Source organism: Ursus americanus, chromosome 7, assembly GCF_024610735.1.
Source record: "Ursus americanus isolate L20-20 chromosome 7, mUrsAme1.1.p, whole genome shotgun sequence".
NCBI classification, from domain to species: Eukaryota; Metazoa; Chordata; class Mammalia; order Carnivora; family Ursidae; genus Ursus; species Ursus americanus.
The window spans coordinates 29,232,949-29,260,721 of record NC_142133.1 but is presented as its reverse complement, the minus strand read 5'-3'; the positions used below and the strand labels follow the sequence as shown (position 1 = coordinate 29,260,721).

At 40.0% G+C, this 27,773-nt stretch overlaps 2 protein-coding genes across 3 annotated transcripts in view; one reads left to right on the top strand and one right to left on the bottom strand.

Annotated features, from left to right (window-relative positions):
- LOC123785973 (uncharacterized) overlaps positions 1–27,773 on the bottom strand; it is a 176,709-nt gene that overhangs the window by 91,406 nt on the left and 57,530 nt on the right. The window lies entirely within an intron of this gene.
- On the top strand, positions 3,214–9,240 carry TMEM17 (transmembrane protein 17). 2 transcript variants are annotated; one of them, XM_087863431.1, is made up of 4 exons: positions 3,214–3,426; positions 6,991–7,094; positions 7,273–7,386; positions 8,330–9,240. In XM_087863431.1, the coding sequence occupies exons 1-4, from the start codon at positions 3,300–3,302 to the stop codon at positions 8,606–8,608; spliced, it is 624 nt and encodes a 207-aa protein (XP_087719557.1). In that variant the 5' UTR covers positions 3,214–3,299; the 3' UTR covers positions 8,609–9,240. The 2 variants fall into 2 exon arrangements, with proteins under 2 accessions (XP_087719557.1, XP_045644038.2); XM_045788082.2 differs by having other exon boundaries at positions 3,217–3,399.

Genomic DNA, 27,773 nt, shown 5'->3' with positions numbered 1-27,773 from the left:
ACTAGGAAAGCAATGGAGGTATTGCCTCTCAGGTACAACTGAATTCAGAAAATCAAACCCTGGCATGATTTCACTCCACTGTAGCGGTTTCCTCTTCACCGACATCATTTTAATAGATGTGTCAATGATAGTTATCACTAATAGAAAGCCTTTTCTATTGATATAATCTTCACATCAACCGTAACAGTAAGTTACCATTATTCTCACTCTATAAAACAAAAGTCTGAAATCAATTGCACAGCTCTCAGGTGCTAAAGTGAGAATTTTAGATGATTTGAACCCTGCTCTCTGCTTCCAGGGGTATTTTTTCCACTATAACCCAAAACCTGACCATGAACATCATATGCTGCTTAACTAGGCCTGTGGTTGGGCACTTCAAATGCTCCCTCACTTTCTTTTTGTTTGTTTGTTTTAACTAATATTGGTAATGTTGGAAGTAATACCTTGGTATATAAAACATTTTTTATAGTGTTTATGCTTATATCCCCAAAACAGCCTTAAAATTTGGGTTATTGTGTTAAAGGCAGAAATGTTTTTAAGACAATTTGTACATATTGTCAAAGGCTTCCCTCAATGAGATTATTCAAATTATAATTCAATCAGCAGAGCATGAGGCTTCCTACTTCACTGTGCCCTTTATAAAAATCTTGGCTAATTTAATAAATGAAAATTGATCCTTTGTTGCTAAGTTTAAATTTTGAGGGGATGCTATCACTCATTGTGTTTTAATAATATCAATTCTCTATTTTATAGAATGAACCCAGTGTAAGGACTGGCTAAATCCTTGAACTAGAAATGGGAAGATCCATATATATATCCACATATCCATATAATAAAAGATCTTTACATCTTTTATTCCCTTCATTCATTCAATAGTTATCCAGCTCCCACTCTAGGTCAGGCACTGTGCTAGCATTCAGGATAAAGGTAAAAGGTCAACCCTGACCTCAAAGAGCTTGTGAACTAGCAAGAAAAACAGACACAGAGAGACAATTCTAGTACAGCATAGCTAGCACTGTGACCAAAGTAACATAGAGGAAGATGCTTTGAGAAACACAGAGAAGCCACTTTAGCCAGCTTCAGGGAGGTCCTGGAGCCTTTTTGGAGATGCCAAGGCTTAGGCTTCATGCTGAAGAGAAGCAGAAGTTAGCCATCTTTCCCTGACATCCCTAACCAGAATTAATTGCTTCCTCGTCTCTGTTCCTTTACTAATGTGTAAATTCTTATTAGTTTCTACATCTTGCACTGGGCTGAGCTTAATGATGGGGAGGGACCATATCCCTAATTAGCCTAGTACAATGCCCCCAAAATAGTAGGAATACATTAAACATTTGTTGAATTATTTTGAAATTCTAGCCATGTAGCTATCTCCTCCCATACCTTCGTAAATATACCTTGACATTTATGTAAATATGTGTGGTTTTCCTTTTGATTGTAAAAATAATACTGCTCACCACATATCAATCAGAATGGCTAAGAGAAAAGATGGAAGATAACAAGTGACGGTGACAGATTTGGAGCAACAGGAATGCTTAGACATTGCTGGAGGCAGAAGAAATTGGTACAACCAAAAACTGTTGGCCATATCTGTTACAGCTAAGTCATACCTCATAAGCCAGCACTTCTACTCTTAGGAATAAGCTCAACACAAATGCATGCATATGTTCACTCAGAGGAATATTTTCACCAAAAGGAGCATTATTCATACACAGCAGCACCAAACTAGAAAACACACAGATGCTCTTCAACAGTAGAATAGATAAACTCACTGTGGTATGTCTCAAACAGCAAGGAAAAAGAACCTACACTCAACAACATGAAAGAATTTCTTAAAAATTATTTTGAGGACAAAAAGGCAGATTTTTCTTTTAAAAAGCACTTACTATAAGATTACAAATGGCCAAAACTATTCTATGCTATTAAAAGTCAGGAAAGGTCTGTTACAATCACTAACTGTAAGCGAATAGGAAGTGGAAGCTTTACGGAGTTGCTGCTAAGGTCAGGGTGCTGGTTACACATGTAAATTCAGTTTGTGTCCTTTTCTGTAACCATATTATAAATAGCTTTTTTTTTTTTTTAAGATTTTTAAAATTCATCTGAGAGAAGAGCAAGTGTGGGGAGGAGCAGAGGGAGAGGGGCAAGTGGACTCAACGCGTAGCGCACAGAAATCAATAGTCGGTAGCTTAACTGACTGAGCCACCCAGGTACCCCACTTAAATAGTTTTTTAAAAAGTAATACACCTTAGGGGCACATGGGTGGCTCAGTCCTTAAGCATCTGCCTTCTGCTCAGGTCAGGATCCTAGCGTCCGGGGATTGAGCCCCAGATTGGGCTCCCTGCTCCACTGGGAGCCTGCTTCTTCCTCTCCCACTCCCCCTGCTTGTGTTCCCTCTCTTGCTGGCTGTCTCTCTCTGTCAAGTAAATAAATAAAATCTCAAAAAAAAAAAAAAAATACACCTTATTTGAGAAAAAACGGGAAGATACAGAATTTTTTAAAAATTTTAATCACCCACAACCCACTACCCAGAAATAAAATATTAACATTTTGGATTTCCTTCCAGTCTTTTTTTTCTTTTTTTGAAGCCACAGTGCTTGTGCCACTTCCTCCACCTCTGCTCCTCACATATTCACACACACACACATTTTGCAATATTAGGTTCACTTCTACTTAGTTTTTTTTTTTAATTTTTACTTAAAGCTAATCCACTTAATCAGATATTCATCGCAAGCATGTTTAAGATGCAGCAATGTATCTCATCAAATAGAGTTCCAGGACTATATATTATATATTATTAAAAATATTTAATATTTTTAATATTTAAATTATTTAAAATATTAAAAATATTTTATTTATATACCTACCCAATATATGTTAATAATAAAAGAAATTTAAAAATACATATTCCTAGGGAAAGAACCACCGGTCGGGAACATTTTTTAAGCTCTTACATTCGTTCTATATTTCCTTCCAGAAAGCTTGCATCCCACTGCAACGTGTGAGGAATCCTTGTATCACAATCCAACCTCAGGTCATTTATCACTATTTCTATTTGTTTTTAAGATGGTGGGGCTTAAAACAGGACTAAGGAATCTACCATTCCGCACTAGGCTGAGGCGCTAGGCAGGACGCCACTCTCACCCCTCCTCTCCTTTCGAGGCGCTCCCGCCCCGCGCCTCTACCACGCAGTGCAGCCGCGCGTGCGCCTGGGCCCCAGCATCGCGCACCGCCCGGTTGCCGTGGGAACCGCAGAAGGAGGCTGCGTCCGCAGACCCAGCTGTAAGCTGTACCAAGGCCCGGCCATGGAGCTGCCGGATCCGGTCCGCCAGCGGCTGGGAAACTTCAGCCGGACCGTGTTCAGTGACTCCAACCGGACCGGGCCGCAGTACAGCGAGGGTCCGGGTGAGTGGGCGAGGCCCAGCGCAACGGGTATGGCCTGCGGAACACTTGGCGCCGGTTTTGGAGTGGCCAGATTTTGCCCGGACCTAAAATGGCGGTTTCGCCTTCAGCTGGTTCTCCGCAGTGCGGGAAGCGCCCTGGAGGGGGGCCGAGCCTTGGGCTGGGACATTTCCAGGCCCGTAACCCCGACGGGTCCTGAGCTGACGGTGCTGAGGCCTGGCCGGTGAGCTGTAAGCCGAGAAGCTGAGGTGGCGCCAGCCTTCCTCAAAAACTAAAAATATAAAATCCGCCTTCGCAGCACATGTCCGGTTTCGCATCCTCAGCGAAGGCCGAGGGTGTTTTTCCTCTGCAACTTCCGCCCTGGCTTTTCGGGCCAGGTTAGAGTGAAAACAGCCCAGGCGGTCTCCCCTTCCCACTTCCTACCCCGGTTAAAATATCTTCTTATTTTCTCTTTTATTAGCAAAACAAATACGTTACACCGCAAGTCCGTTTTCTGATGGAAGGGATGGAAAGAATTGCTTTTTTTAATGGGTCATTTTAAAACCGCTATCCACTTCGGTATGGCAGCTGCCACACTAGCATCGCTTTCAACAAAGCTCGCCCCCTTCTCTGCCGTCTCCAGCCTCCAACCCCCATCCCCCATGTATAACTCTTACCCTCAATCTGGTAACAAAATACTACGACTGCATTCAACTTGACGGCAAGCGATCACTCAGTTTCCTCCAAAACAATTTCCCCTTCTTCAATCATGATTTTGTCAACCAAATCCATGTGGTTTTTATCACTGAACTCTTCTAGGGAATAGAAATCTTTTCCTCTTGCTTGGTTTAGGAATTTTTAAAAGAGAACAGAGAAAAGTAAATTCCCATAATTGCATTGTTTTCACCCTGAATTTAGGCCTCTTCAAGATTTAGGATGTACAGAGAAAAACAATGTGAAAAATGAGGTTAAGTTTCTGATTATAAAGCTAAGGCTTAACAGGCACTAAAATCTGATGATGCAAGGTATCAGGGGTCAGCAGACATTTTCTGTAAAGGACCAGATAGCAAGTATTTTACTTTGCAGGCCATAGGTCTTTGTGGCATCCATAGATAATGCAGAGATGCGGCAGTGTTCCAATAAAACTTTATTTATAGACACTAAAATTTGAATTTCATATGATTTTCAGTGTCACCAAATATTATTCTTTGACTTTTTTTTCCCCATTTAAAAATGTGAAAAACCATTTTTAGCTCACTTGCTATACAAAAACAGGCAGCTGGCTGGTAGTTTGCCTACCCCTGATTTATATAATGTTTTAATTTAAATTCCATTTACAGAACTCAACTTGTACTTTTGCAAAATTTAGTAAATTCACGTCTTGTGCTTTCAAGGTTCATTTACATATTAACTTGATTTTCAGTTGCATGATGATAAGTTTGAAATGCCGAAATATAGCATAACTCTTAAGACGCTCATGTACACAATTTCTGGGGCGCCTGGGTGGTGCAGTCGTTAAGCGTCTGCCTTCGGCTCAGGGCGTGATCCCGGCGTTCCGGGATCGAGTCCCACATCGGGCTCCTCGGCTGGGAGCCTGCTTCTTCCTCTCCCTCTCCCCTGCTGTGTTCCCTCTCTCGCTGGCTGTCTCTCTGTCACATAAATAAAATAAAATCTTAAAAAAAAAAAAAAAAAAAAAAGATGCTCATGTACACAATTTCTAACATAAAAACTGCAAATTTTGACTAGTTTCTGCTCCAAACATATTAACATTTTCAGCTTAACTAATTTATCATTTTTCCCCACATTTTCTTGTGAATCCGTAGTAGGTTTATTTGCACTGTATTTACAAGCATATACCATTACGGTGTCCACTGACCAAGAGTTGTACTGTTGTTTTGAAAAAAATCCTAGGCTGGTGAGTTGCCTTCAAGTTTAACAAATTTTAAGAATTCATTCTTTTATCAGTGATAATCTAAAAAATAAGATTAAGCAAAGTAAAAATAAAAAGTATAAGCAAAAGTAGATCATAACAGAAAAAAGCTAAAGGAAACCTTGCTGTGAGAGACCATGATTATTTCTTATATTTTAAAATTATTAAATGACAGATATACTCAGCTGTGGAAGGAAAAAATCTGTTTTTAAGAAATTTATTTTAGAGCCTTTATAAATGCTTACATTTAGGGCGATTGATTTCAAAATACATATCTGTTTTTAAATTGTTAGAATTTAGTCAAATTTAGGATGTATTTGTAGGACTCAATTTAAAAAATCAAATTCTTAATTTGGGACCCTTCTCCCTTACATAGAAGCAAAAGGTATCTTGCAATCAGCCTTAGAAAAATGCAGCTCCTGTATCACAAATGGCTACATTGATGTCTTTATGACAGTACGTTTCCATTAATTCAGTCATTCTGCTTATGCATATTTGGTATGTACCCTGTATAAAGCAAGATTTTAGGTTCTATGAGGGTCTCAAATTTGGGTAGAATGTAGTCTGTGCATACAATAAGGCTGTGTATTAAGTGAAAAAGAAGGAAAGGGGAGTAATGTTATTGAGTGCCTAAGTTCCAGGCATGGTGGTAGGGTGAAATAATTAACACTGTCTTTAATCCTCACAAGCAACCTCTGAGGTACTTGTACTGTTACCATTTTATAGATGAAGAAATTGAGACAATTTCTGTTGAGAAATTAGTCAAAAGGTTTCAATAACTTATCCCAAGTCTGGCATCCAGGGTTACAAGGGTATTTGAGGAGTTATGGGTTTACTTGGACTCCAAAGCTCATGGTCTCTTCAGCACACTAGATTGTCTAGAGTGAGGGGATGTGATTCTTTGCTAACACTTTCCTACACACAGGTTAGAGATAAGTACCTAGAGGGGAAGATATTTCTGCTGGGGTGGGAGAATAGGATCAAGAAAGAATTTATGGGGAAAGTGGCATTAAATTGGTTATTAATGAATGGGTGGGATTAGGGTATGCTGAAGAGGGGTGTGTCTATGATTTAGGGGGATTCGTTTTTGTAGGAGATTAGTTTATATGTGAAAGATTAGTTTTTATGTATTTTGGCTCTTTACATAGGCTCTTTACATAGAACTCTACAAAAGAGGTAATGATCGGGGGCGCCTGAGTGGCTCAGTCAGTTAAGCATCTGCCTTCAGCTCAGGTTGTGATCTCTAAGTCCCAAGATCGGGCTCCCTGCTCACTGGGGAGTCTGCTTCTCCCTCTGCCCCCCACCCTGCTCTCATGCTCTCTCTCTGTGTCTCTCAAATAAATAAGATCTTAAAAAAAAAAAAAAAAGAGGTGATGATTGTTATTGTCTGTTCAATAGAATTCATATTGATATTCCACACTTAATCTATACCAATGGTGTGCAAAAAAGTTGACAGACTGTAATGGCAAAAATGATAAAGTAATTGAAAAATAAGAAACATACCCCCAAGAAGCCAATATACGAATTAGTGTTATGATGAATATTTCCTTTCACTGTCAGTGATTATAAATAGGCTTAAAATTCGGAGTTTCGTTGAACCAACACTGTAGTTATTAAAGAAACTAAAGGACTTACAGGGCAGTGACCAGGATGAAGAGTTTGTTCTTTTTCTGTTTCTTTTGTAGATAATGAAATGGTGTCCAGTTTAGCATTGCAGATGTCACTTTATTTTAACACTTACTTTTTCCCACTTTGGTGGGTAAGCAGCGTTATGATGCTTCAGATGAAGGTAAGTCTATGCTTAATACTTCTGCTGACACCTCTTCTGCCCATCCCTGGCATTGTTACATTGTCAATAAAATTAAAGCTCTTAATATTTGTTTTCTCTTTCAGGTCGGTTTTACTATATGTGAGATTTTACAAACGTGTTTATTTTTGTGTGTTTTGGTTTTTGTTTTGTTTTTTAGTATTCAATCTTGCCTGATTACTACAAATTCATTGTGGTCACTGTTATCATCCTAATAACCTTAATTGAAGCTATCAGGTTGTATCTGGGCTACATGGGGAACCTACAGGAAAAGGTAGGCTTTTTTCCTTTCTCTTAGTGCGACATGTCTAGGCAATATGGTTTTCATAGCGAGGAAAAGGCAGAGAGAGGTGGTGGAAGGAGCAAAAGCCTGTCTCCGACTTTACTATTTCTGTCACTGTAGTCTGTTTGCTGAATCTCTTGAGCCTTGGTTTATTTGTTAAAAAAAAAAAAAAAAAAAGGGGGAAGAAGAAAAGAAAAAGGGAAGATACTTATTCCAAGGTTTGTTGGGATTAAATGAAATAATTTATAGAAAGTACCTGAACATAGTAAGCACTTAAGAATTGACAGTTTTCCCTCTTCTCACCAGTCTTGAAAATACTTGGTCAACTAAACATGATCCTGATTATGAAAATGGGGGGAAATTATAAGTTCAGGAATCCCATGCCAGGCACATGTTTTCTGAATCATCATGCTGCCTAAGCATTTACAGTTATCAGAGCTTAGGGATAATGCCTGAAGATTTCTCTGGTTTTCTAGGCCCTTCATAATTAGGTCCCACCCACAGGCCTCACTGTATTTCTTGCTATTTCCTAACCCAATCGTCCATTCCAGGCTGACATGTTGATTCCTAGTCATGCTCATTCCATATCTTTGCTTACTTACCTTCTTGCCTCTTCCTCCTTCTACCCAACTTTAAAAGCGTACATTCTTGGATTCTTTCTTTTACCTACCCTAATCCCTCCCTTGTCTTATTTCTTATAGTATTTAGTTCATATCTCTAAGTGGTGCATTTAATAATTCACTAAGATATATCATTCTAGCATTGCTACATCAGTTAGTTTTCACTTTTAATCTAGACTGTAAATTCTTTGGGGACAAGGACCATGTTATATTCCTGGATAACAGAGCTTATAATGTAGGTTCATAGTGCTGATCTGTGTAAACAAAAAACTGTCCTTTACTGAGCTGATTGCTCTTACTGTGTGTCACTGCAGGTTCCTGAGTTGGCTGGCTTTTGGCTTTTGAGCCTTCTATTGCAGCTGCCTTTAATTCTCTTCTTGCTGTTTAATGAAGGCCTAACAAATCTGCCCTTGGAAAAAGCGATACACATCATCTTCACTTTGTTCCTTACTTTCCAAGTTGTTTCAGCCTTTGTTACCCTGAGGAAAATGGTAAATCAGTTGGCAACTCGTTTCCATCTCCAAGACTTTGACCGGCTTTCTGCATATAGAGGGGGCGTGAGAAGAATGAGATCCTGTATAGAAGAGATTTGACCCAAAGCTGTTGAGAGAAAAGCTAAAGGATCAGCTTTTCTACCAGACTGTAAGAGGAAAACATCAGAGTCCTAGCATGAGAAGAAGGACAAAGCATGTATTTTGAACTGTATATTCTCTAGGTCTGAAATTCCAAAGCTGGGGGCGATGATAAGACTGTACAGTACCTGAAAGGAGTAAGTCAACCCTGAAGCCTAGGTATTGTCCACCTTGTGCCAAATATCTTAATATTTTTGTTGTCAACTTTTCAGGTGCGTAGAAACCGGTGTTGGTAGTCACAGTTTACCAGCTTTACGGGAATATTTCTAGTTAGCACCTAAAACTAGACATGTGTATATTTCTTTGAAATTTGTTGGCTGTTCATGTTTTGGCAGTACATCTGAAGCACATGGCAATTCTTGTCAATATTCTGTGTATTAAACTATATTTGTAAATCGAGACACCAAATTTTCACGTCTGCTAGGGTTAAATTCTAACCCTACTCTTAGCTTTTATACTGAGGTTAAAAACAGGTGGATTACCACGGTATTTAGGAAATCATAAAATTGTAATTTTCTTAAAACTATGTTCAGTATTTATAATGGTGGTGTGCAAAATGTCTTTATAATAAATTATGAAATATTTATGTTAAATTATTTGTAACAAATCATTCCTGTCTTGTATAATTCTTTTGGGCTATGAGTTTATTATTTTTATTACAGGGTTGTCAGGGAAGGAAAGAGAAAAATACACATATTAGAGAGCCTTTTACATAGTGAGCACTGCACTAGGCACATTAACCCTTGTGATCTCATCTACCAAATCGTTGTTCACTAAAGAACTCATAGCCAGTAAATTCACATGAGGCTTGATTTGAAAAGCAAGGTTCCACTTAATACACGGTGAGAGCTGAGATGGGCAAGGGGACTATACTCATGATCTTAAATCAGCATGTTCCCTTACTAATAGGAGCAACCTATTTAAGGAAGTTCTGTTAAGAATAAAGCTGCATGGGTGTATCTGAACATTATTTTTAGTGATTATTGGATTGTCTTCAGAGATATAATATTTTCTTCTTTCCCGCAGGGAAGTGTGCCTTTATAAGTAATGTATCTTACTGAGAGACAGTTGTAGTTACATTAGAAAGTATTCCTTCCAATTTTCCTTTTCTATTATTCAGGCTCATCCTAGTATCCCCGTTTTGCCTTATTCATTCTTATATTGCTTAATTTTTTTTTAAAAGATTTTATTTATTTGACAGAGATAGAGACAGTCAGCGAGAGAGGGAACACAAGCAGGGGGAGCGGGAGAGGAAGAAGCAGGCTCATAGCGGAGGAGCCTGATGTGGGGCTCGATCCCATAACGCCGGGATCATGCCCTGAGCCGAAGGCAGGCGCTTAACCGCTGTGCCACCCAGGCGCCCCATTATATTGCTTAATTTTTGAAAATGTTTTCACTTCCCACTATTACACCTGACTAAACTAACTATGCTAATTTTATTATTTCTGCTTCCTATTATTATATATAAAGTTCAGTCAAAGACTTCTCTGCAGATGCACTAGCTAACTTCTCCCTTCTACTAAAGTAATTACTAGGTAGACTCCAATAATTTGAAATTCAAAATACAATCATGTTTGGATATTTTTCTAAAACTTACATTTGTTCGTATTTGTTTCCAGATAGGAATATATAGGTGATTCTATAAGAAAATATGAAATAAGAACATTAAGTCTATGTAGCAGATAAATTAAGGGATGATCAAGAAAGACTATTTAACAGTTGTTTCCAGAGTTTTATCTTAAATATCAGAGCCTCTGATATATTTAAACTTTAGTTTTATAAGATTAATAGCTAAAATATTAGGGTCATAATCAAAAAATTGTAAAGGCTATCAAAATTTTGGTAAAACAAATTTGATTAAAATTTTCTACAAAATTTTTTTTGCTGTAGTAAATATATTGCTTAAAATGCAAATATAATAAGGATGGGGAAAAGAAAGTAAGAAAGTCAATTGAGAACACAACCCAGTCATTTGTTTTTTTGCTCTAAATAATGAAACTGTGATTTTGTGTCAGGCTGAACCAGTATTTCCTGTTGGAGTATACGTAGTTCCCTATGGAAACATATGAAAATTGAGGGAGAGAAGATATTTACATGTCAGCATATTTGGAGTTCATGCAGTCCTTGTTTTTATTTTATTTTAATAAGTTTGCCTATTCTTAATTCCTACTGCATCCTTCTCTCTAGGGGTCCACAACACTGTTCCAAAAATTTCTAGTTAGAATGTTGACCTTCACAAATATTTTATCTTTCACATATTTTTTATTCCAAAGGCTTTTTCTCATCACAGACAAGGTAGATGCAAATTTCTGTAAATCAGAATGATTTTTAAAAATTGGATTTTCATCATTGTATGTTTGAATGTCTAGTATGTGAAAGGGCATAGTGGAGTGTTCACAGCCAACTAAGACCGCTCCCGGTGCTCAGCTGTATGATGTGGGAGGCGCAATATTTGCAAGACACCCTTAAGACAAAGTAGGAAAGTCTAACTTCATTAGGGAGGTGCACTGAACAATTTCTACCTGGTAAGTACCTGACAGATAAGAGTCCTTCGCTTCCAGCACATCTCCCCTCTTTGTTCCTAGCATCTAGTGTGCGGGATTATTAGCATGTTGGCCCTTCATCAACGTTACTTAGAAGATGCTATTCCTGTCATTGTCAGAGCACAGGAAGGAACATGGTGAGGGTGCTGGGGGTGTGGTTAGTCAGATACACACCTGCACTTGCCTGTGAACAAGAACAAATGTACTGTCTGGTTGGAAAGGCAGATGAGCAAATCAGTGATAGCACAATATAATGGGCACTGTGGGATTACAGAGAAGGGACATAGAGAAGATGGAGAATCTGGGAAGCCTTCCCAGACAAAGGAACACGTGAGATTGGAAGAATGTGTAGGTATTAAACTGGTCATTTCAGTATGAAGAGACAGATAATAGTGACTTGGAGTACTGTTTCAGGTATTATCTGGAGTTTGGTGAAGCTGGTGGGAAGGGTACGTGAGAAGACAGGACACAGAATAAGGTAGAGAAGCTCGGGAGCAGCTAGTAAACTCAGCTAAAGATTTTAATATTCTGAATCCCCGAGTGCTTTAAACAGCGGAGTATCACAAACAGATTGAGGTTCCAGAAAGATCTCTCCAAAGACTGTGGAAATGGATGGGAAGGTTGGACCAGATGTTGATTTAATGAAGTAACTTCGGAGAGAACAAAGTTTTAAAAAAATCATTTTATATTTTAAAATAGGTATTGAAAGTTTTTTCCTAATGCAATTTTTTGCAGATTACACATGACGCTAAACACAATGATGCCCTCACTGTGTTGTTGCCCCTCTGCCAGTTGTTAGTTTATTACGAGACTGAAATAGAGCTTGGTCTGAAATAGTCCTATACATTTTATTTGACATAACCTAAATAGGTTCTTAGTTTGCGTCAGTTAAAATTATAGCTTTTAAAAACTCAACTTTTAAATTTAATCAAGATTTTGAGAGTAAAGAAAAATCATCTCTAATTCCATCACCCTAAAATAAGCAAATGTCATGCTTCCTTGCTGTTTTCCCTTTGTAAATTTTAAAAACATAGTTGTGATCCTTGGCACTTACAATTTTGCACTCTGCTTTTCTGAAAACATAAATATTTACCCATCTTTCTACTTGGTCACAGAGCCATCATTTTAAATGATTGCGCAATATTCCATCAAGGAGATAGATGCTAATTTTTTTAACTTCTCTCCCAGTGGATATTTGCATTGTTTTCTTCTTTTGCTTTTATACATAACATTGTAATGAGATCTCATGTATGGTGCTTTTTCCACATCTTAGACGACTCTTTTTAATTAATAAGCTAGATTCTCAGAAGTGAAATTGCTGGATCCCAGAGTTGAACATTTTTAAGGACTCTTGATGCATGATGCCAAATTATAATATCCACTTTCTGCCATTTACCACTCACACTTCTAAAGATAGTGCAATGAAAATTTTGATAAGGACAGACTTATGGGCCCTGGTTACCCATTCAACTTTGTATTTCTGAGTGGCTACCACAGGTACAGTGAATCTCCTAAGGAGGAAAAAAACCCCTAAAAGCTGTGAAAGAAGAAGTGCAAAGAATTAAAAAAAAAAAAAAGATTTTTGAATTAAGGGAAAACTGATAAGGACAGGAAAAGGATTAGGCAAGCTGGTCGCAGTCAGCAACAGACAGTGAGATGTGACACAATAAAAACTGGGTCATTGAGTTGGGACAGCCCTAGGACATAAAAAGACTGAAATGAAGTAAAGCTCTGGATTACTTTGTTCTTGAATATTGAATTTTTTCAGAAGCATGGAGCATGAAATATTATAGTGATAAGCCAAGATTGGAAACATAGCCAAGAAAAAGAGGTCTTTAAGGGATTGTTTAAAATGTGCTGAAGGAATAATTTGGTTTGGTCTTAAACGGCTCAAAAAGTAAATTGACATAAAGCTTTTGCATAGCAAAATAGGCATGGAGGCAGAAAACAAGGAGGCAAGGGGAACAGTGAAACCTATTTGTACATTTGTTACAATGTCAAACATCAGATTTTGGTCCTAGAAAATGCTCCTCAGAAAACTTCAGTGCTGTATTTTAAAAGCGCACCAGCACTAATTTATTATGGGTATATATTTTTATTCTAGTTTTAAAAGATTGTTAATTCGGAGGTTTTAACTCAATAAAACACACACACACACACACACACACACACACACACACACACACACAGAGTTAATTCTAAGAATCATTCTAAAGTTCCTCCCCCCTCCCCCCCAGTGTGGAAGCATTTAAAAACATTCAGTCCCCGGAAAGATGTGTTTAAATACAGATTTAACCGCAATATTTAAATTTATCCTGGTGCTTTCATAGATTTACATCTTTCTAAAAATAAGATCAGTCAAGAAAGTATAGAACTCTTCAAAACAAGATAAAAACCTGAGGATAGGTGGAACATAAATTCTATGAAAAGCCAGACACTCGGAAATTGATCTTATCAACACGCTCGATCTAAACAAGTTCCACAGCAGCACCCGTGGCTAGAGGCAGCTTCTTTTTTTTTTCCCCCATAATAATATTTTCATTATATTATGTTATTCACCATACAGTATGTCCCTGGTTTTTGATGTAAAGTTCGATGATTCATTAGTTGCGTCTAACATAGAAGCAGCTTCTTAACCTCGTGGGGTATATGAAATCACAGTGCATATAGCACAGCTCTTAGTCCTTCGTTGTTCCATAGACCCAAGTGTTTAGCATTAGGTTATATTAAAAATGCGGATTTTTAAAAACACCAAGAACGGCCTCCTAATTTTTCAGAACTGTAATATTCAGCTGATAGGAAGTGGTATCATCAATTAATTTTTAAAGGTTTTTAGCTCCTGATCCTGAGTTATTATATTCTAATCGAAACCACATTGGAGACACTGCTCAATATTATAGCTTAAAAGAGAAAAATGTTTGATAGTCAAATTCAAAATCAAAATTCAAATTCAAAAAAATGTTTGATATGTACATTTACTAATTGCTTTTATAAATGCTTGGTTCACTAGTGCCTAGAAGAACTAAAATGATCACTAGAGAGGATGGAAGTATAGGACTTTGCTTGAACAGCTTTCCTAAAAAGAAGAGCTGGTAAGAGTCAAATTTTTTGCTGTTCTAAAAACTGGAGCTCCGCATGGTCAATAAGCCCCTGCTAAGGAGGACAGCAGAGCAGTTAACTGTTGGTTGTTCGGCAATTTACAAAGCAGGGCAACAAAGGGTGATCATGCTTTTTTATTTTTAGTATGCTATGATTTTGTCCTGCAAAGTAAATGCAGTTTAGCTAGCTCCAACGATATACCATCCACGATGTTTGATATTTCTCAAAAAGAGAAATAGGATTGAGTCCTGCCCTTCCAAACAAGGCCCCAAGGAGAGAAATTAAAGGTGATCATAATGTCTTAAGATAATATTGTATTAGAGCAATATAAAATAGGAAGATAAGTGAGGAATCCTATCAAGGGGGCAGGATGGTCTTTGGATAGATGGAATAGCATGGGCAAAGGTACAGACATCTGAAAATACACGGCCTGGGATGTCTCGGTGGCTCAGTCGCTTAAGTGACTGCCTCCAGCTCAGGTCTTAATCCCAGGGTCCTGGGATCGAGTCCTGCATCGGACTCCTTGCTTGGTAGGAAGCCTGCTTCTCCCTCTGCCTCTGCCTGCCACTCCCCCTACTTGTGCTCTCTCTCACTAATGCTCTCTCTCACTCGTGCTGACAAATAAATAAAATCTTAAAAAATATATAGATATAGATATATAGATATACACACATATATGGCCTGAACAGAACCAAAAGTAGTTTGATGTGAATAAAGCATAAGGTGTGTAGAAAAGGGCTTGAGATGAGCTGGGCTTGATAACATCCAGATGTTATCAGCCTTTTATATATTATAATAAAGAGTTTGAACTTTATACTATAGACAGTGAATAGTGTATCTATATTGAAACAGAATTAGAAGGAATTGTTACTGTATTTGAAAATGATTGAAAACTGAAAGGGAGAGCTAATTTGATAGATGGTATAATCTCGTTTCAAAAGAATCTCCTAACAGGCTGAAATGCTAGGCACAAATACACTTTACACACACACACACACACACACCCTCCAACATACACCTCTCAAAAAATCAGTTCTCTGGTACATAATTAAGGAGCTTGTCGTGTGCTATTTTTCAAGGGAAGGTATCCAGGTGGTTTTAGGAAAGCACAAGCATGTGCTGTATTAATAGAAACATAACGACCACATCATACAGAGTAGCAAGCTCACTGTAGCCTTCCATGTTGCAGTAGTAAATGTCTCCACTTCATAGTACTTTTCCTACAGGTGTGCTTATTGAGAAATCTAAAATCAAATATAATCATGTTGCTACTCGCCTCAAAATTCTGTAAGACTCTCCATTTCCTGCCCCGTAACACCCAAACTCCTTAGTGTGGCCCAAGAGGCCTCTTCCCCCTGTGTCCGGCCTCCTCTCGCCACCCCTCCAATCTAACATCTGCAGCTCCTCCAGCAACCATTCTGGATTTCGCCTACGAACCTCTTCCCTCCACACAGCTCTCTTTGCCAGAAGTTATCTTACCCATGTGGTCAAAGTCTATTTACCTTTTAATGGCCTGGCTCAACTGTCGTATCTGCTATGGAAATTTCCCACTGTCCCCTACCTACTTCCAGGTAACACTTGTACACTTTTCTTGTATCTCTGTTGCTCATATTTTATGACTGCATCTAAAACAATTTATTATATGTATTTTTAGATTATACTTCTGCTACTTAACTGTAACGTCTTCGTGGCAAGTGTTTTTATTCATCCGTATATTTCTGATGTTTAACACAGTGTAAGTGTCCAATAAATATTTGGTGAATAAGTGAATGAATGGACTTAGTTAATGGAGTCAGTGTTGCACAATGGTTAAAAGATGGCTTAAAAGGTTAAAAGTGGCTTTGGAGGCAGACAGACGTATGCTCAAATCGTTTTTCCATTTTATCAGCTTGGTCAGGTTAGTTAACTTACCTAATCTTTAATTCATTCATCTTTAAAATGGGTGCTCATAGGGCTTTTGCAAGAATTAAATGAGATAAACATCATGATAAACATTCATAAATGGTAAATATTCTTATTACAATTTGATATTCTAAATTTCCTGGGCAATTTAATTTCTGCTAAGTCTTTCAACTCACTTTGTTGCTATATAGGACCAGAAGCTTTACCCTCAGGCTTGATTAGGCTTTGATTACCTTCCTGTAAACTGATAAGAGACTTACTGATATTGTATAATAGGAGCTGTATCTGGTCTGAGTACTCTAAACACTGGGCACAGGCATAAAGCTTGCCCTTCCTGTGGAGCCAGGTCCATTTAGGAGATCAAGTTATAATTGCAGAGGTTGCTTAGAAAGCAAAGCTTCAAAAGAAGGGAAATTAGATATTGTTACAAGGATGTTTTTAACAAGGGAATATGCACCTATTAGGGACATTCCACTAGAATAGGTCACATTCAAGGTTTTTTTCCTTCCTCCTCCCTTTCTCTGAGGCAGTGATGATCTCAGAATTGTAAAGGTCTTTTAGAAGTCATTGTTGATTCTCTCATCTATGGAACATAAGAACTAGGAAGATCGGTAGGGGAAGAAAGGGATAAAGAAAGGGGGGTAATCAGAAGGGGGAGTGAAGCATGGGAGACTATGGACTCTGAGAAACAAACTGAGGGCTTCAGAGGGGAGGGGGGTGGGGGAATGGGATAGACTGGTGATGGGTAGTAAGGAGGGCACATATTGCATGGTGCACTGGGTGTTATACGCAACTAAGGAATCATCGAACCTTGCATCAGAAACCAGGGATGTACTGTATGGTGACTAACATAATGTAATAAAAAAAAAACATTAAAAAAAAAAAAAAAGAAGAAGTCATTGTTGATGTAGGGAGGTGAGATAAATACATTGTCTCAGGAGGTCAGCTAATTTCTTTGGTGCTATCTACGTGGGCTTAGGAGTTTTATCCTGGGCTTTTCTGTCCAGAAATTCAATTTTAACTAAGAGACTCAAAAGGAGTGACCACAGTAACTAAACTCATAGAAAACTGATGTACAAACCAGGGTCTGTCACACTATAATGCAAACTACAGTTGCCAGTATATTTTCTTCCTGTAAGAAATCTATTTAAAAAGCCAAATTATAATGAAAGTTGCTTATTAATCATGAAATGGAAGAAATGGATGTTCATATCACCTAGTTATGCTAATTTGAGTTCGTCACGTCTACTTTAGAGATGTGTCTGCCTAGAAACCGGCTACTTGAATCCATGCTGATCAGGGCTTCCCCTCCCCAGCACTGGGAGATGCCATGAGCAAAGTTAAGGAAGCCAGAAATGTCACCGTGTGTGTAGGGAATTGCAAGCAGTGTGTGTAATGCTCAACGTTTGGGGAGAGGAAGAGAGCAGACAGATGAGGCTGAAGAGGTAAACAAGACCAGACCATGGGATGTAGAGACCAGTAAAAGGGAGTGGCCAGGACCACAAGGATTTATTAAGTGGCTCTGAGAGCTGAACTAGGCTATGTGCAGTGATTCCAACCTATGTAATTGCATCATTTTCTATAGCTATCTGGTAATCTTGGACAGAAGGTAGATGGCCACATTGATCCAGAGTTAGGCAATATATAAGGCACATGCAGTGGGGAAAACAACACCACAGAGATTTCCAGTTGTTGTTGAGGGTGGCTGAAGGAATGAACCATGGCATTTCCACTAGCTAGAAGGGTAACTGAAACCATGAGGGATAATCAGCAAACGAGGGTGGGCAGAGGGCTTGATGAGGTAAAAGGCAAGTTTGAGGACCCATCTCATGAGCATCTTGAGGACGAGAATGAGGTCTTATTCACTATATCCCGAGGGCCAGAGACAATGCTTGGCACATTGCAGGCTTTGAATAACGTTGACTGAATGCACAGATAAATGAATAAACCAACCATGGTAGAACTGGTCTTAATACACAGTAATTTCTTTAATTGCTAAACTCCCTAGAAGTTAGAAAGGTCACATTTACTCATACCTATTTTGGGGGCATGAAAAATAATTCTAATTTTAAAACCAACAACCACTCTCACACTAAGAATAAACTTGCAAATTTGGCTGGACTCCCAAAACTAGTACAAGTAACAGCCATCATTTAATTGAGGGCCTGCTATGTATCAGATGCTCTGTGACAGGGCTTTATCATAATCTCATTTGATTCTCCTGACAACTCTGCAAAGCAGGAATTATTCCCATTTTATAGAAGTTGAAACCGGGACTTGGGAGAGGTTAAGGAAATTGTCCCGACTCACACACAACGAGCAAACAGAAGACAGGATTTAAAGTTGGGCTCTAAAGACCATGCTTTTTCACCAAACAATGCTCCCTCCCTCCAAACACATGCCCCGAAGATGTATTTCGGTTGATTCAGAGCTGTCCAATCTAGAAGCCAAAGCAGGAACAATGAGACTATTTCTCAACCTTGCACCCCTAGACCTCTAGGGGTCAAGGAAAGTAAAAGAAAAGTCTACAAGTTACTGTAATTTTTTTTTTAAATCAAATACATGTTAACCAACAGAAAGGTTGAAGCAGGCCAATTAAAAATCTGGGTTTTAAAATGTTGCTTGGAATTACACTCAGGGTACAGCCTTGGTCATTTCAGGACAATCGAAGTTGACTGGCAGTTAAAGAGATGTGTATTTGATTAATTTTTTTTAAATGGGGAACACTTTTGGTAGACCAATTAAAAGGACTGTCATTTTCAGAAGTAGATCCTTGAGACAGCAAAGTACTTTTCATGAGCTATCTTATTTACCCCTCCAAGGAATTATAATAATTGTATTATTGTATTGTTATATTATATGGTAATAATTATAGTAACATTTTCCACATAAGAAAAACAGAGTATCAGAGAGGTCTGATAAGTGAACCAAGATCACATAGCCTGTAATTAGCAGAATTGGGATTCAAATTGCAGGACGTCTGATTCCAAAGCTTCATCACACAGTTCTACGGATCAGCTGAGGTCCTGATGTTTGGCAGGCACAGAGGGTTCTAGGATGAGTTAGATACTGTTCAGGAGACTTGCAGTCTAGCACTAGCTTTCAACAGTTGGAGTGTAGGAGAGAGTAGTCAAGAGGTGCTTGGTGGGGGTGACTCTGGGCCACGCTGGAGGGGATTCTGTCCCATTTCAAATAGCCAACAGGTCCAGAGCACGAACCCACTGCTGGAGCCAGGAAGCAGCAGGGCTTTTAAAGCAGCTGGTCGTGAACATTTGCTTTCTTTTCCCTCTTCCCTTAGAATAAACCCGAAAGCGATATTTTATAAAGCAAAGTTCCCACAAATGCAAATTAATGAAGAAAAAACTGAGAGCTCACACAGATGTGGACAAAGGAGAGAAACGGTTACATGGGGTAGTCAGAAATGGATTCTGAGAGAGGCGATGTGAATCATTGGTGGTTCTGTGCCAGTCAAGGGACCTATGTCATTTTCTGTTTCTCTGAGTAATGGGTTGCGGATTAAAATTAACTTGAGTCCTATGCATTTATTACTCAGAGTGTTTTTAAATTATAATCCTAAAAATAGGAGAAGTTGCCAGATCTTACTCAGTGTTTCTACCTCAGCATTTATGAGTTTGTTTGGTTTTTGTTGTTTTTTTTTTAAATATCAGAGTTAAATATTTCCGAGATCAATTTTTGGTCCTATGGAAACAAAAAGGAACTCACTGGTCTTGGATTCCATAGATGTAAACGCCATGCAGCTCAAATGTACACACTTACCTAATAACATTTTGACGGAGAGTTTTTGTTTTGTTTTGCTCTTTCAGACTTAAAAAAAAAATAGAGTTCAGGGTAAGGCACATGTGCACTTGGGGTGTAACTGTGTGGCTCCATATCGAACACAATCCTAATAACACCTACAGCCCAATTTCTTTTGAAAACATCAGTCTTCTAGGTTATAAAACCAGTCCCCGGTATCTGCTGCCTTTACTGCATGAAATAGAATGAGCCAAATATTTCTTCCCTTTGCAAACAAGCCCAAATCAGCACACGAATTGAGGAGTCAAAAAGACACAACACAAGAATAATCAAGCCCCTCACAAAAATGCCCACTCGGACTGTAGGGCACAGGCAATCACAAGTCAACGCGATCCTCACTGAAGACAGAAACAATTTGCTCACAGCAAACGCAGCTGCAGTTAATAACATGGGCAATAATATCAAGAGCAGATCTGAATGCACACAGGCCAATGAAGAGATTTTCATGATTTCAGGAGAGAAAACACCACCTTCCACCCCATTTGGGGCCAAGAGCAAAGTCAGGCAAATGGAAAATATGCTGGAAACTGTGTTGGGGCTCTCCAACAAAAACATTCCTGTCCTCTTCGTTTTAACTATTTGAGACAGCCCTGCTTTGGATCTAGAAGACGTGGAAGCCCCCTGACCCTGGGGGCAAACCCACCCTAGGAGTGTTTTACTATAATTGCTTCCTGAGATGCTGGGCCACTCCAGGATACATTTACCATTTCCAAGCCTCTGGGAGGATGCGTGATGTATGCTGCCAACGTCCAGTCACCTGGTGAAGGTGTCTGTCTGTGAAAGCACATGGTTTTCCAGTTTAATTCCTGCCTTAACAGTATAAGCCTCTGTATTGTTGACTAACAGATAGCCAAATACCCCAATAAGGTGGTCCAACTGTGTGTGTGTGTGTTTTATTGTTTGTAAGTTTGGATCCAAAGCAGAGAAATTGTGCTAAGGTTGGGAAAGTCTTTATTTTTTATTCCAGAAAAAAAAAAGGGGGGGAACAGAATAAAACAGAGGAAGTGTCAGCAAGCAGGAACTCCGTGTAAACCTTTTAAATCCCACCTCTTACAGGTTAGGGACTTTCTATTTCTTTTGATTTTCCCAGACTCGGGATTCAATTCCTGAGCTCCCTAGTCAAACTGCAAAAGGAATTTAGCTGTTAGGAGAACTGCGTAATCGGGTCCTGTGTACTTGAACAGCAATCACGGGATGGCAGTCAGAACTCCTCCTTGGTAGTAGCTTTAGGATTGCCCTAAATACCATAGGTTTGCTAATTCTTCTTCATAAAGCTCATTTGTTATTTAAAAAAAAAAAAAAGTTTGTCCATATGTTGATTGCTTCAATGGCCTATTCCTCCATGGAAAATTCAACAAGGTCAGTATTGGGGCCATGGTTTTTATTCTCCATTCAGCATCTTTCTCTGACATCCATTTTAATAAATATGAGTAGTTTTGCATTTGGGTCACGCCTTTCTAGAGTAGCTGTGTTAAAACTATCATCTTGGTAACTTAACAGGCAGCACAGAATTGGGAAGAGGAAATGACATAGCCAGGTCAAGGTTGTGTGGGCACAAAACTTGAATCCAGGTCTGACAGCTGGTCCTATAAGGTCACACCTCCCCCCCCCCCCCACACACACACTCCTTCTCTTTACTGTGTACTGTCACCTAGAGTTACAGCCTGGAAATGAACTGAATACCATGACCTGCATCTTCACTCTATTTCAAAGTAAACTCGGGGAGATCTGTGCGAGTTGGGCTTGTTTACCTTGGTGCTTTGACTCTCACTTCAGCTTCCTTACCCATTAAAAGACAATCCCACCCACTCACCTATTGTACAGGTATTTTCAGGGTCTATAAATGGCCTGGAGAAGGTGAGGACTTATTATTAAAGCGGACAGAACAACAGTTCCCCAAAGATGTCCATGTCCTAATCCCTGGAACCTGTGAGTACGTTAGGTTATCTGGCAAAGGGAAATTCAGTTTGCACATGAAATTAAGGTTGCTAGTCGGCTGATTTTAAAAGAGGGAGATTATCCTGGATTATCCAAGTGGGTCCAAAGTAATTGCAAGAGTCCTTAAATGTGGAAGAGGAGAGCAGAAGAGTGTCAGAGGAGTATGATATGAGAAAGACTCAACCGGCCGCTCCTGACTTTGAGGATGGAAGGGGGTATAAACCAAGGAATGCAGGCAGCCTCTGGAAGATGCAAAAAGAAAACAGCTTCTCTCCCAGAGCGTCCAGAAAAGAACACAACCCTGTTCTTACCTCGATCTCAGCCTGGTGAAAACCCCGTGTGTTGTTTAAGCCACTAAGTTTGTGGTATTGTTACGTATCCGTAGGAAACTGATGCAGTTACCAAAATGACTGAACTTCTAAGGACTGAAACGTGTCCCATGTTCCAGATGGATTATGAGAGCTGAATGAAATACAGTGAGTTGCTGGCACAGTGTCTGCCTTGTAGGTCACCAAAACAAATCTGATAAGAGAGCCAGCAAGACAATAGGGCTCACAAGGGCATACAGCCAGCCGGGGGGGGGGGGGGGGGTTGTCACTTGCAGACTGGAGCTGCCCCGTATACCCTGCGTGGGGACACGTGCTAAAAATGACAAGAGGTTGCAAACCGTCCCATCTATTAGGTCAGAGACCCTCGTTGACACCAACGTAGGCAGATGATCCCCCCTTGTCCCCACCCCCAACCCCCCAGGCTGCACCCATTTTGTCTCTTTTGGTTCCCTGCTACTCTTTTCAGCACCCTCAGGGCTGCTCTCAGCTCACATCCCTGAAGCAGGAGTTGGAGCACTGTGATCTGCCCTAGAGCCAAATCCCCAGGAACACCTCTGGGGGTCAGTTTCCACTTCAGGGATGGGGCAGAGTCACTGAGCAACTTTATCCTTATTCTATTCTTGCTGGAAGATCATTCCTGCTTCACAGACATCTTATCAGAGGGCCTCCAGGGACAGAGGCAGAGCAAATGCCAGATTTTAAAATTATTTCCCTCCAGCTGTGCATTAATATTTTATTTCAGTCTTGCCCCAAAGGCTGCTCAAGATGAAAAGCTTGAGGGGGTTCCAAAGGTGGATCAGAGCCAAACTGATTTTTGTCCATGTCTCCAGGCCCCAGCTCTCCGCCACCTACAGCAGCCATATCATTAAAATGAAAATCCTGCCCTGGAGAATCCTCTATTCCTGCAGATTTGCACACACCTAGCACCCTAGCCAGGCCTCAGAGGCTCCTTCCTGGTCAATTCAGCTGCCACGTGAGCGTCCACTCTGACCCACATTCCTGGAACAATTTCTTTTGCAAATCAGCAGGTCTTAAGCAAACAAGGGCACATTCAGGACATTGAACTACACAATTAGCTGAGGGTAAATTCGGCAAAGCATCTGATCTGCTCACCAAAATGGAAAGGCAAAAAAAGTCCAGCTTTTAAAATTAAACATTAACTGTGTAAGGTTAATTCTGTGCAAGTCTGCGTGGGGTGGCACAGAGCTCTGTATGAGACAAAGGCTCTGTACGAGGGGTGGAGGGACTGGGATTCCTGGGGCAATCAGGAGAATCACTGTCTGATTGGGACAGATGCTGAACACAGAGACAAATATAATTTAGCATGGCCAGAAAATGAGGGCAAATAGCCAGTCATCTTTTCTGGCATCTCCTAAAGTCCACTTTCAGCGGGGTTTAACATTTTACTAACTGTGAGCATTAGAACTGTGAAAAGGATACACTGGATTAATCAAATGAAAGATAGACGCCCTGATCTCTGGGACCTTAGAACATATATCTTATGTAAATCCTGTACCCCTCTTACATAACATAACGCAAGGTCAAAAACACGGGTCAATGAAACAATGAGAGGGCCACGGAGACTAGAAAGTAGCGGATGCAAATGTATTCACTATTAGGTCCTCCCAGCCACTTCCAGCTTGGGAGCACTTGTGTGGAAGTTCTGTAATCTCCCCCCTCCTCCCTCTGAGATTCAGAAAGATCAGTGTGACAGAATATTTCCAAACACTGGAGCAAAATAATACATATAAATATCAGGAAGATCAGTCAAGCTGGTTTTCACGAAAACAAGGAAGTCAATATTCTCTTTTCCCCACTTTTGCAGCAATAGTCAGCCCCTATAATAGAAATGATGAGTCAGTTAGGAAAGTCATGACTACTTTTCTACCTCATTCTGCTCATCTGAGGAATTCTTATGTAATTCTCCACCAGCTGACTTTGCAGCATGACCATCCTTTTTGGTCAAAGTCAGACTATTCTGAACAACATGAGTAAAGGGGGTAGAAAAAAGATTTCAGTGGCGATAAATACAGACTTAGAGATACGAAAAAATATCAAAGCATGCAAATAGAAGCTGGAAACTATACAGAGGTCACCCAGAGTAAAATGTCTTAAGTGGACCACAAAATGAGCAAAAGTTGGCAGGTATTTAAAGGACAAGGATAATACTTGGGAGGCCAGAAAGATCAGACACATATGTGCTATATACAATTGAGGGAGATAGCTCCACGTGACTATTTAAAGTAATGAAACATAAATGAAATGTAGAATTCAGTCCCTGAGTCACACTGGCCACATTTCAAGTGCTCAATGGCCACATGTGGCCAGTGGCTACTGTCCTGGACAGCACAGATATGGCATATTTCCACCATTGCAGAAAGTTCTATTGGAATGCTTGCTATTCTAGAAATAGAGAAGCCCTGGAAATAATCTGGACAACTACCACCAAGGTCAATGGAATCATTGAGAGAGGCAACAAAGACTAAATTAAGTTTTTTAAACTTTGAAAGGAAAAAGGTAAAGAGTGACTTTAGGCTTTAAGACTATGATAACTGTTGAGCGAAGACCAGATGTTTTCTACTTGAAGAGCTAAAGCAGGAAGCTTGTAAGTTAGTCATAAAGAACCTCTAACTGTGAGGTGACTGGACTCTGGAAGAGAATAGGAAGGAACACTGTCAAATTTGTATCCTGGGAAAGATGTAAAAATAGGGTAGTGACCTGGCATCCCAGATTCTGGAGTAGGGGATTGACTAGAGTGAACTTTGTCGTCATCATCAATTTGCTTTGATCAGTTCAAGTCCAGCACACAGAGTAATCAAATGAAAGCCACAAATAAGCGTTGCTGCATGAATCCCCAGAAGATTTTGTTTTGGTCTGTCATGCCTATGGGGGCTGTAATCCCAAATCACAGCCTTAGATCTTGGCCACTTTTTCTTCCCCCTACAGCCTCCTTTGTTTCCAAAGGTAATTAGAAAAGCTCACCCCAGCCTTTCCTTTGAGCAGCCCCTCCAATTTCTTTGAGAAGCTACAGAGGCAGAGCCCATGGTGACCTCAGATGCACTGACTAAATTGGCACGGCTATGGTATGACCTAGTGGGTAAGAGCCTAGGCTCTGAGTTCCCACACTTCCTCTTACTGGCCAGGCAACCTTGGGCCAGTCATTGAACATTTGTATTAGACAGTCTCGCTTGGTTGCTGGTAACATTTTCTTTTAAGAAATTGAAAATTTATTAGTTCATGTACCTGAGAAACCCAAAAGTCTGCTCCCCACATATAAGGAACATAAATTTTAGGATCTCTTGCTTACAATACTCCTCTTTGCTACCAGTTTTGTTTATTAGTCTCTTTTGGTAGCAACTGGCAAAAGTCCAACTCAAACTAGGTAACATAAATAGGGAATTCACAGGCTCATGTAACCTGGGTGGTTCAAGAGTACAGTGAACTTTAGGCATGGTTGAATCTAGGGGTCCAAATGATATCTTTCCATCCTCAGATAAGCATGTTCTATACGGTGAATAAGATGAAAACCAGAAACCAAGGCCTAGACCTAACTTGAACAACCCCCAAGGGACAAAGAGCGTATCTTTCCTAGTAGAAAAGTCCCAGGACATTTTCTAATTGGCTCAGCCTGGGTCAATGCACATTTATGGACACTGTGACCAAGAAAATGGAGTGCTCTGACCTTACCAGGTCAGGGCACACAGTCGTTCCATGGTCTAAAAATAGACTGGATAACCAGTCCCCAACTGCAAGGAATGAGTTCGTCATAGGAGAGAGGTGTCTTGAGTACTGTATGGTCCATAAGAATGTACTCACTGCAACTTCTCAGTTTTGGTTTCCCCATCTGCAAAATGGGAATAAAATTATTTTCTCACAGGACTATTAAAAGATTAAGTAACTCCTGTAAAGCATCTGGGACATTGCTCAAAAGATAGTAGCTTATATTTTTGCCAAACAATAATTTATTATTACACTTTGTTTGGGACGCCCCGTGGCTTTTTAATCTGTCAACCCGGCCGGGCTGAACTACATTTCCCAGAATTCCCTTTCCTATATGTTTCTGCTTAGACTGAGCTGCAAGAGATACTTTTTTGTGGAGGGTGGAAGTGAAGCAACAGCCATTTTGCAGCTCACACACGTCACTTATCCGCTAGCTCACCTTGTCGGTATGGGTCAGCAGTCTAGCCTGTAATAGCTCCACTTTCCCCTGGAACCTTCTTCAGCCTCTCAGACTCCTGGGCCAGGTATGTGTTTAGTTCTGCAATGGAGGGCACCATCTTCTCCTGAAGCACGCTCATACCACCAGTCAGAGGCAGTGCAAACTAGCTTGGGCATTAGCCCTTCTGGCCACCTCATATTTGTGGCTTCCAGCTGTGTTTGTTCTCTTCTACTTTATACCCCCTGCCCTTCCCAACTATCTTCCTTGGGGACTTCAAACTTGAGCATTAGACACAAAGACAACAGCCTTACAGAGATCCCTTAACCAGCTCCCATAATTGCATAAGGTCACATCCCTGTCACATACACTCCCCTCTAAGTGGTTCTGCCTCTTTCCTTGGACCCTGACTGATGAAACCAGAACTTCGTTTTTCTGAACTCCCCCAATCTCCCTTTTGGGCTTAAAGGAACTAAGACTCTTTGGAAACGGCTTCTTGAGAAACACAAATTAGGATAAAACTGGAGCTGATGATTAAGGTAAACTTCAAAATAATAATTTAAAAAAAAACAACAAAGAAAGTCAGGAGGGGAGAAAACAACCTCACAGCACCAACCACATTCTAACTTCCACCCCAGAGGCACAGATGAAATAAATGGGACCAGCAGCATTTATTATTGATCCTGATTATTGGCTCATACTTGCCCAAGGTCAAGCACAAAACCCATGCAAGAGGCAATGAGATGCTTGGGCCAACGAGAGGAGTTCAATTACTTAAATCAAGCAGTAATCCTTTTCTGTCTACTTACATATAAGCTTAAAGCCAGTGAGAGTGTCCATATGCATATGCACCGTGAGAATTTCTTGCCATGGACCTTTCTGCGCTCGGAGGCTTGGCTGGGTCCCCAGTGGCAACTGCCCAGGACTGTGTTCTCTGGACTTCCTCACTCCCTCCCTTTCTACAGGAAGCAACAAAGCAGTACATGCTGCTCCCGTCTCTGCTCTGGAAGGAACTCATAACAGACAATGCTGGCTAAGAAAGGAAGTATTCCCATCCCGTCACATGAACAGAGGTGAGATTAGGAAAAAGTGAGTTCTCTTTGGGACTACATAAAGGCATCCCTCAGAGTAGGGAAGCTCAGTGGCTTCTTGACCCATCCCTTGCAACTCTGTCCACAAATCTCCCCTCCTTGGATGCCCCTACCTGAAATTTACCACTAGAGTAATTTATTGTGGTCTCAAGTCACAATCATGTAAGATAGTTTGATCATCTTCTTGCCTTGTAACAGTAAATAGGGACGCTCCCAGCAAACAGTGGGAGGGTTAATGGCAACTGGTGAGGT